Source organism: Dasypus novemcinctus, chromosome 8, assembly GCF_030445035.2.
Source record: "Dasypus novemcinctus isolate mDasNov1 chromosome 8, mDasNov1.1.hap2, whole genome shotgun sequence".
Classification (NCBI taxonomy): domain Eukaryota; kingdom Metazoa; phylum Chordata; class Mammalia; order Cingulata; family Dasypodidae; genus Dasypus; species Dasypus novemcinctus.
The window spans coordinates 39,866,843-39,880,829 of NC_080680.1; the positions used below are offsets into that span (position 1 = coordinate 39,866,843).

General features: G+C 39.4%; 1 protein-coding gene across 1 annotated transcript in view; it reads right to left on the reverse strand.

The window, feature by feature from the left end:
* The window catches only part of CFAP95 (cilia and flagella associated protein 95), a 121,443-nt gene that overhangs the window by 77,783 nt on the left and 29,673 nt on the right, over positions 1–13,987 (reverse strand). Inside the window, exon 2 of the mRNA XM_004454746.3 lies at positions 12,391–12,499. Coding sequence (XP_004454803.1) covers positions 12,391–12,499 — 109 coding nt within the window. The remainder of the gene's footprint in view (positions 1–12,390; positions 12,500–13,987) is intronic.

Here is a 13,987-nt window from a genome sequence, read left to right on the forward strand (position 1 = left end):
AAATGCTCAACATCACTAATGATTAGGGAAATGCAAATCAAAATCACAATGAGATATCATTTCACACCTATCAGAATTTCCATTATTAAAAAACAGAGAACTACAACTGTTGGAGAGGATGCAGACAGAGAGGAACACTGAAGGGGAAAAACGTGAAAAGCCATAGTGCAGGGGGCAGTTACTGGACCCAGCAAGACCTGCAGTTATAAAGAGAGGGACACCTGACAATTTTAGCCTTCAGAAAATACACATAGCTCCAGCCAAACCATGGCCCTGCAGGGAGGAAACTAAGTAATAAATGCCCAAGCTCATCATCTTCCTACCTCAGATCATCTGCCAATGCCTCCTATGGGTCACTCCTAACCAGAAGCCAGAGGGCAAAGAGCTCATTTATGAATAAATGAAGTCAGCCTCCTTGGCACAGAGTAGAGTGGCTCTGGAAGGTGAAAGGAACACAAAGCATAGTTTATCTCGATTTTAAAGAAAGAGAAACAGAGGCTAAAAGGGATTAAGTAACACCCAGGAAAACCAGCTAGAAAGTATATACTCCAGAATTCAAAACTCATGCAGTATGACTCATTCACTCATCCATCCATCCAAATCTATTAATTGCCTGCCATTTGACTAGGTTCTAGGGCTAGAGTAATAAACTCCAGAGGCCCTACAGCCTGTTGATTAGTAAATTACAGTAGATCATGGGAATAATGATGACAGCCATATCACATGACCAGACACCATTCCAAATGTCTTCACATAAAATGCTCACAACATCCCTATTATTCTCACTTCGTACATAAGGAAATAAAGACATGGAATTTTTTAGACACTTGGCCAAGGTTATAACCTAGTTAAGTTGTAGAGCCAAGAATCAAAAGCAAAGCCAGAACCCACTCTTAACCTCTATGTTAGCTGTATCAGAGACAAACGTTAACCCCCAATAGTAGACTTCCTCTTTATCCTCAGTAATGGAACCCCCAAATTTTATCTGGGTACAAGATTTTGCAGACCATATTTTCCAGCCTCTCTGTTTTAATTTCCTAGACTGTTCAAGGAAATACCATGAAATGTGTCAGGTTAAACAATGGAAATTTATTCACTCAGTTTTAGGCTGGGAAATTTTTCACATCAATTGTCATCAAGGCAAAACTTTCTTCCTGAAGACTCTAGCTGCTGGTGATCCTTGGTCCTTAGCTTGTCACATGGCAAGACATGGTGGGGTCTCCTGTTCTCTACTTTCTCTTCCGGGTACCACTGATGTTAGCTTCTTGCCTCCTGTAGCTTTCTCTATCTATCTGAATTTCATTCTGGTATAAAGAACTCCAGTAATAGGATTAATACCCATCCTGATCCAGCTGGGCACCTTAACTAAAGTAACCTCACCAAATGGTCCTATTTACAATGGGTTTACATCCACAGGAATGGATCCTATTTAAGAATATGTTTTTCTGGGGTACATACAGCTTCAAACAGGTAGATGTGACCAACGACTGGTTCTCAGTTAGAAGCTGTAAGTGAAAGTAGATTATACAACTTCCAGAAAAGATCTTCCTTTTTTTCTCTTCCTGGTGCCTGAAATGTAGACAGTATGACTGGTTCTCAGTAATCATCTTAAACCTTACTGACAAGGGACCTACCCAATGGACAGCAGAGTAGAAGGCTAGAAGGAGTAGGTCTCTGGAACTCCCATACCAGTCCTGGCCTTTTATCCTCCATATGGTTTACATGAAAAAATAAAGCCTTATGTGAACAGCCCCTATTGATTTGTGGTTTCTGTCATATGTATGCAAACCTACTCCTACACCACCTCCATGTGAAAAATCACTTTAGTGTAGAACTATTGTAACCTGAAATAAGGGTGTGTAATTCATAAAGGTAATTCCATATGTTTAAAGTCTTTTGGGTTTAATATACATGTGTATATCACAAATTGGATATTGGCAATTTGGTATATGAGATAGCTAAAATAAAACAGCACAAACTCACATGATAATCACTAAAATTTCCATGTAATTTGCATAATAAAATCTAACTTGAGTCAAATATTATAAAATATCTAATGTGTACAGGAAATTCACTTCATAATCAATCTCATAATTTTCTCTACCTCATTTTCCTGAGTATTGACTTTTAAATAGTCCCAATTTCCAGTCTTCCAGGGCAAACTCCTCTCATACATACTACATTTAAGAAAAACCAATAGAGGTATAATCTGGGTAACTGATATGTGGAATAAACAGGTAGGTCACTTCTGGTCTCACCTCAATTTCCACATTTGTAGGTAAACAGCTTCCTTCTGCTGAGGATAACTCATCCCCTGGCAGAATCTCTCTCATCAGGATTCAGTTTAGATGACCCCAATTGACATTTCTGTCATGGATTCCTTATAGGATCTCCAGAAAATGTACTGATCCAAGTGCTGGTACTTCCCAAGTCAAGTTTCCACTATGATGCCACAGATTGCTCCAGGAACCCTCTAATCTGTAGCCGTTTGTCAAGTATGAATCAGACCCCAGTCCACCAAATTCCCCAATCTCCAGGGAACACATGTCAAATTCCCTGCATGACATCCTTAAGATTCCACATCCTTAAGACTCTAAGGCACAAAAGGGATATATTTCCCACCCCTACCTCTTGAGGACAAGTGGGGTGAGACTCGAAGCACATACACTCTCCAATGACTCCCTCAAATTCCAAATACTCACAACCAGGCCTCTTCAATTTCAATTTTTTTTTTTAATCTTCAGGGTGAATGAAAGACCAAGAGACACAAAACCAGTTTTTGCCCAAATGTTTTGCATGTTCTACATGAGTGTTTTTGCACCTCACTTTGGAATTAAGGAATAGTTGGCATCTAAGATCTTAGATCTTCAGTCATAACTAAAAAAAATGAGTCCAATTTTACTGTGTAGAACAGCATCCCCCTGCCAACTGCAGCTTTTTGCACCATCACCAAAATATAATAATAACGATGATGGTAATTAATAGGTAATACCAAGATTTGTCAAATGTCTTTATCTTTAAAAATCACCTAAAGGTCGTTCTTATTTTTCAGCAATAGTTTTGTTCTTGGAAGTCTTGACTCTATTTTCATGTCTGGGTTAACTCAGTGATGCTATATACAGATTTTAAAGGATCCCAGATAGACCTCCACAAATACAACATTGTTATTTTAAACAACTGAGCCTAGTAAGGTGCGATCGAAAAAACAATTACATTTTTTGCCTCCGCTGCCTGTTCAAGGCAGCTTTTATGGGATGGTTCTTTCCCTGCTCCTAGAAGAAATAAATATTGGAAAGTTCCATATTTTTTCTGATCACTCTCAGATAATAAAATCCTTTGTCACAAAAGCTTTCTCAGTTCAGTAATTGATACTAGTAGAATAATCACAAGAGGCCCTTCTAGTTGCCTGGGGTAAGGGAGGAGCAGAGCAAGTGAAGAAATAGAAAATCAGCCAACTCATGCCCCATCCCTCACCCTCTGCTTCCCCCCTACTGGTTCACTGGAAGAGGGAGAAAGCAAATAATGAAATTATTTGTTTAATTAGATATTCTAATTATTGAAATGTGACTGAAGGATTTTTTATTGTCTGAAAGTGACCATAAAAATTTTGGAATCCTCACAAGAGTTGAAGTAGAGAAAGAACTACCTTCACAAATTAGGGTAAATAAGCAGAAGAGGTAAGAATACCTCTTTTGTGATTGCATCTTTTGAGTCCCACTTGTTCAACATAGCATATATACCTGTTTAAGAAAACTAAGTTACATGAAAATTTAAAATCTAGTTTCTCCAAAAGTCGGGCATGATTATTGATGTGGAAAAGTACCTGACAACGGGAGTGATGGGATCAAAATGGCAGATGCCTACTTTCTTTCCTGCACCAAATCCCAGAAATGACAGAGGATATATATCCATATCCTAGAATAAATAAATTCACAACTGCCTCAGAAAGAAGGGGGAGTCAGTGGGTCAAAATGTATACAGGATTCCTGAAACACGAAAGGCATATGTGATTGGGCTGATATAGGAAACCACAAATCAAATTTGAGCTAGGAGATGTTGAAACAGTGACATCAACTCTAAACACAGAGATTATGGATACAGGAAGGAAAAGGGATCCCTGACTCAACAGCTAACTATCTCCAAACAAGCCTTCCTTTCTCTTGGTTTAAGTGCTTCTCCTACAATGGCATTTAAAATCATTGTTTACAAAAATCTGATCCATATGTCTCTTCCAAGTACTTAGATCTGAATGCGAGAAGCGCCTGAAAGAATATAGCAATCAAAATGCCATTTTACTATGTCAATCAAAGAAGAAGAAAAAAATACTTGAACCAATTAAGCGACTGATAATTGAATTTCTCAGTTCTGGTATAATTATATCCCTTTATATCCCTATAAGGCCATTAATTTTAGTCATTTTATCCACTAAGCCAGCTCATATTTGTGGCCTATTTGGCTCTTCTTCATCTATTAATAAAATGAATCCTAGCACATTTTTGTGCTATTCCTTTGTCACTTTTAAATCCCAAATGAATGTGATGCTGTTAATACTAATATTAGTCTAATTTGCTCATCAATGTTGCCCAGTTCTAGACATGCCTTGGCATTTTTCCATTAGCTATATAAGAAAAATCTGTTTAATGAAACTGCTCAAGTTTATCTTTGTGCCTTTGTCTGGAAAGTTCTATTCTGTAACATAGCATTATACATAATCCTTCTGAATCCACATGTACCATTTCCTCAGAAACAGCCTTTCTTCAGCCTCTCCGTGGCTCTCACTTCAACGTCAGGTTAACTGGCTTACAGAGGAATACAGGCGATTTAAGTGATTGTAAGAGGGTTTTTTGGTGGTGCTGTGAAGATCATTGAGTTAGAGGGGCTTTACAAATTGAAGGAAAAATGATAGAAATACTCCTGAAAATTTCATTTGATTCTAGAGTAAATTTTAGAACTTACTCTAGTATAGCAATGTAGTACCTGTATAAACTCTCAACAAAATACCATAGTTTAAAATGCTATCACCCATAAGCACTTAGACTAATAAGACAGTCAGCCAAATCCCAGTGGCTTGAATTACTGCTCCCCTGTGAATCTAACCTAGGCCCACTATGCGTTGGCTTCCTAAAGCCTGAGGGACCATCAGAACAGGAAACTGATGTCACCACTGATACCTGAGCAGCATGATTTTGCCAATAGATGGTTCCTTTAAGATTCAGCTTAGGAGCCTTAAAGGGTTACCTCCTCTAGGAAGCCATCCCTGACCCTCCCAGCCTGTTCCTGTTCATGCCTTAGCCCCTGGGAACCCAGCAGTTCTCCCTCCCATCCCTTCAAGAAGGTTCTGAAATGGCTCCATAGCCTCTTCTTCTTCTACACTGTTCATATTTGATTCTCAAGAGCCACATCTGATCTCAAGCACTTACACATCCTTGCACCACCAATGATGGAAGCATCGCCTGCTCCCCTTTTTGTGCTGCTGTTTCAGACAGATCAGTAGAGCTTCCTGTACGTAACTTCACCCAAGGGGGTTTGCAGATGAGACAGCTCACTAATAAACCAATGACTCTCCCAAACCTTCTCTCTAATCTCAGCCTCCTCTTTTGGCTTTTTGGATGGCAGTCTTCTTATATTTTTATTGTGAGTGGGTTACCCAAGGGCACCATCTTTCTTTGAGGGTATTGCATAGCATCCTAATATGGAATGTAGGCCTCTTGTTTTGTCCTTGGCCTTTTGGCTCCTCAGCAAAACTATGGACAGAGCAAGTTCCATTCTAAATCCTGTTACAAATAAATAATGTTCAAATTAGCATCAGCATTAAATGACAAGATGACCTTCAATCAGCTAAATAGAAATGCTGGTGGATGTAAGAAGCAACCACTCATCAGCAGTCTTGCCAAAAAAACACACAAAATGTTAAGAAGATATTCAGGAGGGGAAGCAGATGGGACTAGAGCTAGCTACCACACATGTGGTCATAATTCAAGAAACAGGACAGAAGTTAAAGCTAAGAAGGAAGAAATGAAAACCCCAACACATGCACAGTGAACTGTATACAATACCCAAGGCAGAGCTAAAAACCAGTCAGGTCTACTTTCTGCAAGAAGGATGCAGTGGAGAGTGATAAAAAAGACATTGGACTAGGAATACGACAGTTGGGCTCTCCGAGAGGCAGTTTGGAAAAGTACTTAAGATGTAGACTTTAGATCTGGAGGAGATTTTAATTTTTAATCCTTTTCTTAGCTGTTTGAATTTGATCAAGTTATTAAACTTCACTCAGCCTCAGTTTCCCCATCTGTACAATGCGGGTCACATGTAGTACCTGCCTAAAAATATGTTGAGAGAATGAAATGAGACACTGTTAATGTGAACATTTTATGGAATAAACTGTACTCAATAGCATACAACTTTATTTTAATCAAGCTGTTCTTCTGTCCCTTACCAAGGGCTTAGTTCTTTCGTTTTACTGAATAGAAATCTTAGTCAAATCCCATAGCTTTTCTGGTCTCTTCAAATCTCAAAAGAAGTTCAATTTTGTTATGAAATTTTCCAGTCCAGTGAAATGATCATAACTTCAAGCAGTATTAGATTTAAAGCTTCTCACCTTCCCAGCTCAGTGCTGCTTTAGACAGTGGGGTACAGCCTTGCTCAGCTGCTATTTCCTTCCCTGCCTCTCTCTTCTACTTTTCCTCCCCCATTCACAGACCCTTCCCAGGTTTGGCTGAGTAAGAGAGATGGGGGAAAGGCATAGCTTTAAATGGCCACTACTATCTTGACCTGTGCTAATGCCCTTGCTCTTATGTCATTCAAAATTGACTCTCTCTCATTTTCAACATTCCCTTACTTAGAACCTCCAACCACACTATTGTTTTTTTTAATTTAAACTTATTTTGAAATACTTTCAAACTTACAGAACAGTTACAAAAATAATACAAACCCTATACAGAGAACTCCAACAGATCCCTATCCCCCGGATACCCAGATTCACCAATTTTAACAGTTTTGCACATTTGCCATATCATTCAATTCATCAATACATCCATCCATTTGTGATAGTTTGAGATTATTTTATGAATCCCCAAAATAGAAAGATTATGATTGTAAACTAATCTCTTCCTCTAGGTGTGATACCTTTTAGTCTCCTTAAATTCAGCTGAGGGGCTTTGATTGGATTACTTGATAAGATTGCTTTAGGACTTTTGATTGTACTACATCAGTGAGGTGTGACTCTGGTTGAGCCCCTGTCCCTTTGCTGGGTCTGATATAAATGGATTCACATGAACAGAGACAGGAAAATAGGGAATGCCATGTTTGCTTCTGCCACGTGAGAGAAAAGACTCCAGTTTCACCCACAGCTAAGCTGCAAGGACAGCAGCCCTAAGAGACAAGCCCTATGCCAGGAGAAAAAGGGCTACAGGATCACTTAAGCATGAAGCCTCAAGAGGCTGGGCCCAGCAGTTTATTGAACAGTTATATTTCAATTGCAATCTATGATTGAAGCTCAAGAGGAGACTGTGGGCCCAGGGGGGAAGGCTGAAACTTTTGCAGACCACCAGCCATCTTGCTTCACCACATGGCAACGTGCAGGGATCAGCAGTAGCTGACTTTGGTGAGAAAGCCTCTCTGGACTTTTCATGGCCTTGGAAATGTAAGCTTTTACTCAAAACCCTTTTATAAAAGCCAACAGATATCTGGTAATTTGCATCAGCAGCCCTTTGGAAAACTAAAGCACCATTTATCTGTTCATCTGTCTTTCTCTCTATTTGTCCATATCCTGGCCACTTACATATAGGTTGTATGCATCATACACCCTAAGCACTTAAACACTTAATACTACTGTGACTATCCTAAGAACAAGGATAGTCACTTACATATCACCTTAACTATAGTTATTAAGTTCAAGAAATTTAACATTGATATAAAGCTTACAGTCTGATTCCACTTTTTCCAAATGTCCTAATAATATCCTTTAATTTTTTTTATAGGTGCTTCACATTATTCACTGTTCAATAAACATGTATTATATTTCAATTGCAATCTCTGGTCATTGGCATATATATTTCATTTTACCTTTGTTCTACATCTTCAACCACTGGCAGGACAATTTTTTAACTTTTTATTTTGAAGTACTTCCAAACTTACAGGACAGTTACAAAAATAATACAAACCCCATGAAGAGAACTCCAACATATCCCTGCTCCCCCCAGATACCTACATCCACCAATTTAAAATTTTGCAACATTTGCCATATCTCTATCTATCGTTTATTTTATCTATTATCTATCCATCCATCTATCTATCAATCAATTCATTTTCTGAACACTCAAGTGTAGGCTGTATGCATCATGCTCCCTGAACACTTAATACTGCCATGTACATGTCCTAAGAATAAGGCGATTCACTTATGTAACCACATTATGTGCAGTTATTAATTTGAGAAATTTAACATTAATATAGAGCTTACAGGTTATACTTCAGTTTTTTCTTAGATCCTAATAATGTCCCTTTGAGCCCTTTCTCCTCCTTTTCTAGATCCCATCCAGGATCATATATTGCATTTAATTTCCATTATTTCTTTAGTTGCTCTTCATTTCTTTAGTTGCTCTTTATTTCTTTTTGTTTTTAAATTATGGGAACATATACACAAGACAAATTTTCCCATTTCAATACAAATTTTCCCATCTCAACCACTCCCAAAATACTATTCAATTGGATTACGTACATTCATAATACTGGCGTACAATCACTCCCTTCTGTTACTAAAACTTTCCCCCTCCCCAAACTGAAACCCTACATCCATTTTGCATTAATTCCCCATCCCCTTATTCCTGGCAACCAGTACTCTACTTTCATTATGAGCATGCATATTCACCAGTATTTTCTTTGTAGTTACCATAGGATTAAATTGAACATCCTAAATCTGGAAAATCTCATTTGCTTTGATACCAACTTAACTTCAATAGTATACACAAACTATGTTCCTAGATCTCATCTCCCCACCTTTATGTAGTTCTTATACGAATTACATGTTTCTGCCTTAAATGAGTCCAAAACCACTGATTTATCATTACATTTTATGCATTTGCCTTTTAGATCCTGTAGGAAGTAAAAAGTAGACTTATCAACAAAAGTACTACAGTACTGGCATTTATCACTACCCCTATCATTACCTTCACTGGAGATCTTTATTTTTTTATACAGCTTTGATCTATGATCTATTGTCCTTTGTTTTCAATCTACAGAACTCTCTTTAGCAACTCTTGTAGGGCTAGTCTAGTAGAAAGGAACGTCTCCAGTTTTTCTTTACTGGAATGTCTCAATCTATCCCTCATTTCTGAATGATAGTTGTACCAGATATAGAATTCTTGGTTGGCAACATTTTGCTTTCAGCATTTTAAATGTCATCCCACTGCCTTCTTGCCTCCATAGTTTCCAGAGAGAAATCAGCACTTAATCATAGTGAGACTCCCTTGTATATGATATATTACTTTGCACAGCAGCTTTCAGAATTCTTTATCTTTGGTATTAACAGTTTGATTAAAATATGCCATGGCATGGATTTGGGTTTTTCCAGTTTGGGGTGTCTTGGATGTATATTTCATGTCTTTCCTTAAGTCTGGGAAATTTTTCTTCCCCTTTATCTCTTCTCCTTCTAGGACTTCCACAGTGCATATGTTGATATACTTGATGTTGTCCCATAGGTTCCTCGGGCTCTGTTCACTTTTCTTCATTCTTGCCTCTTCTGCTCTTCAGACAGACGATTTCAACTGTATTACCATCAAGTCACTGATTCTTTTTGATGCCAGCTCCAATCTGCTGTAGAACACATCTAGGGAATTTAAAATTTGTTACTGTGGTCTTCAGTTCTGCTAGGTTCCTTTTCATAACTTCCATCTATCTATTGATATTCTCTTTGTGTTCATCTATTTATTTCCTTTAGTTCTTCGTCCATGTTTTCCTTTAGCTCTTTGAGCATATTTTGTAAAAGTCTTTGTCTAGTATGTCCCAGGTCTGGTCCTCCTCATTGAGGGATTCTAATGCTTTAGTCTTCTTCTTTGCCTGTGGCTTTGCTTCCTATTTCTTTGCATGTTTTGTAAACTTTTGCTGAAACCTAAACATTTTGATATTTTAATGTGTTATGGCTGGAATTTAGACTCTAAGGCATCTATTCCTTAAGCTTGTATCCAGCTAGTGTTATGACAGAGATTTTCTTGAATACCAGGAGCTAACAAGAAGTAGGAGGAGGGAAACGGACTTTGGCCCAGTGGTTAGGGCGTCCGTCTACCACATGGGAGGTCTGCAGTTCAAGCCCCTGGCCTCCTTGACCCCTGTGGAGCTGGCCCATGCGCAGTGCTGATGCGCGCAAGGAGTGCCGTGCCACACAGGGGTGTCCCTTGTGTAGGGGAGTCCCACGCGCAAGGAGTGCACCCATAAGGAGAGCCGCCCAGCGCGAAGGAGGGAGCAGCCTGCCGAGGAATGGCGCCGCCCACACTTCCCGTGCGGCTGACGACAACAGAAGTGGACAAAGAAACAAGACGCAGCAAATGGACAGAGAACAGACAACCGGGGGAGGGGAGGGGAATTAAATAAATAAAAATAAATCTTTAAAAAAAAAAAAAAAAAAAGAAGTAGGAGGAGGAGAAAGAGAAGGAGGAAACACATAAAGAAGACCTGTGCTTTTCTTTAGCACTTCTCCATCAAAGAGAGTAGAGAATAACTCGAGGTCAAAGCACAGGTGCCTCGCTGACCCTTTCTGCACATGTGTCTTGTCCTTGGTATGCATGTGTATCTCTAAGATTTGTCCCATTTACATGGTTCCAAATGTCCCATCATCCCTAGGGAACAATATCCTCATTGTCCCAGGCACTATGCTGTATGTACTATAGCCAGCAATCCCTTCCCATACAGCACAACTTGACTGTTCCCCTCAGTGTTCTGTAGAAGAGCCCTGTAAGCTGCCTTCTACATGCAGAGAAGTTCTGGGATAGTAAGTCCCTCTGCCACCACCAGACAGACTGAGCCAGACATTCATGCTCCCAGAATGTGCACCTGGGTTATTGCACTTCCTCTGGAACTGGGACCAGGGTTCTGTATTGGGAGTGCAGGCCAGTTCCATACTGACAGTGGAGGTGTGGGGAAAGGGTCTGCCAGGGCACCACCAGATCCTATTGCTTTTAAGTAGACTTTTTCTTGATTCAGCACACAATCTATTAAAGCAAATTCTTTAACTTTTATGGAGCTTTGAGAAAGATGTTTCTGCCAGTTCTTGGTAGTTGCTCAAAACTTCTGTGGGGTGATGGAGTCCTAAAACATCTCATTCTACTATCATGATCTGAGCAGGCCTCCTCTAACCACAGTTTGCTGGAAGAAGCCAAAGCTTCTCCTCTTTCTGGCTGATTGCTACTCCTCTTCCTTAGCCTTTGGTATCCTGTGGATCTCTTCTGCTAGGTCTTTCTATCCCTCACTTCCACCCTGCACAGCTTCTTTCAAGAGCACTCTGGACAGATTATCTCTGGTGGGTCCCATGGGAAAATTCACACACTCTTCTATCTCTGACTCCCACGATCCCCACTCTAAGTCAACTCACTCCCTCTTTCTTTCTGCTCTGCCCTGGCAGTCATGTCCTCTCACTTTAGATTTCTCAGGTTATGTGTCATATACCTGGGGCTGCGTCCTCTAAATTCCTGAGCATACATATTTTTCTCTGAGTGATTCTCCTGAAACCACTCTCAACTGTAGAAGGAAGGACATGCAACACACAACTAAAGAACTCCTCTTTCAATTCTCCAACCCATAGTCTTCAAGGACATAACCACTCATACTGACCTGACCTAGTTTTAGGTCTCCTATCAGGTCCTGCTTAGGTGATCCAGCATCTTGCTTTAGGACAGATAGCTCTTGTCCCCTCTCAAGAGGGTTCTAGCCTTTAGGCTTCTATCAAAACTCTGTGACAACAGTAAGAGAGGCTCATCCATCCTCCTTCTACATCCAGTGTCACACCTGGCACATGAAGGTACAGCAGCACTATATCTGTATTCCTCTCCTCTGTATACCTGGGACCTTGGGTAAGTCAGTTAGACCTGAGAGTCTAGGTTTATAACTGGAATAATAACACTGTTCTTGCCAACTTTATACTTGTGTTTTGAAAAACAAGATGGATGGGCAAGTATTTGTACATAAAACATCTATAGAGAAATGTGTAAGTTACTGTTAAGATGTAAGAAGAACAGATATTTGAGAAAGAGTGATCTTTCAGTCTGTGGTGTCTATTTTCCCTCTCATCTAATATATACTCCAAACCTAGTGGAGGAAGGACAGGGTTTCAATGGCCACCAACAGATAGTCATAGTAAAGAAAGACAAAGTCAAAGTAAAGAAATTAGCACCAACTACTTACTGGGGGTTCATCGGTTCCAAGTCGCCAGTATGTTGAATTACATAGTTTTTTAACAGTCTCAGGACCTTCTATATCATAATCTTTGGGAAAGGCTTCTCTGTCATGGTGCCTTTAGAAAAAATTAAGTTTATTAAGGAGAAATTCTTATTTATCAAATATTGCATTTAAATTTTAAAATTATTCAATAAAAATTTACTATATTTGTGATATTATTTTAATTGTAAATTTACTACATTTGTGACATAAAAAGTATTTCCCATCTCCTTTTTCAAGCCATGAGATTACTTCCTAAAAACAACTTAGCATGTGTGATAAAACCAATAATATAACAAAACAGTACATAGCCAGTATAGGAATTATTCAGTGACTCCAATGAACTCAATCTAATTTAATAATGTAGATTAGTTACTGAAAGTAAATTCTAAAATAAAACATGGAAATATCTTAGAAAGGAAACTTATCACTTTAGAAATCCTTTCTACCATGAATTTTGATAACAATTTTTTTCAAAATGAGAGAGAGCAAGTGTTTTTTTCATGTTGATTTATAACATGTGCTACTATTTCTAAAGAAGATTCTAAAACAGGAGTTCTTAATTTTTATTCCATGGGCCCCTTTGCCAGTCATGTGAAAACCATGGACCCCTTACTAAGCCCACATTATACAGTGTACTATTTAATAAATATATCATACCTACACCAACATATCCCCACAAGAATAATGTTTTGGTTTTTTTACATTTCGATTCAAGCTCATGGACCCCTTGTTAAGAACCATTGGTCTAAAGGAGCTGAAAATTAAATATAGACTACAGAAAAAAAACAAAGTTTTAAAAAAATGTAGATGGAAGGGAAAAAATATTACAAACATCTTGACAAATAGAGTGGTTAGAAATAATAAAGAGGGATTTGGGGACAGGGAAGGAAAAAGGAGGTGAAGTGGCCAGCAGTAGAAGTGGCTGATTTCATAAAACTTTCCTGGGTTAAAGGACCCTGAGGCCAAGCAACCCACCAGAAGGGGCCCTCCTATTAAGAGACATGGGACAAGGAGATGTATAAGGGACACTGTCATACCCAAGAATTCATCCATCCATTCATCCATCCATTTTTCAGCAGGTGTTTTTTAGTATCTCCTATAGTCAGGCATTGTGTTAGGTGTCAGGATACAATGGGGAGCACGCCTGATGCAGTCCTTGCCTTCATTTGCTCAGTCTAGCCAGAGAGACAGTTGAATAAGAGATAATTATACTATGTGGTGAGTGTGGGTTCAAGACTGTGGGGGAAGAATGGCACCCCCTAACCTGGGTGGGGCACCCAGCTTCCAGGTTATGAGGCTCCTTAGGACCTGATCACCACACGCACCCTCCTATGTACCTATTGTACCCCACTCTGCACTGCATTCCCATATCATTCTTGTCCTCTCCCTACCCCCCAAGCATGAGACCAGAGCTGCTCTGTGGTGGAGCACAGCAGAAGGGGAGCCTGCGTGGCTGGGTGGGCAGCAGGCAGAGTGCAGGCCTGTGAGCCATCTCCATTCCTCACATCTGAACATTAAATTGCAAAACATTGCATGCTTTGGGTAGCATTCCAGCATTTTA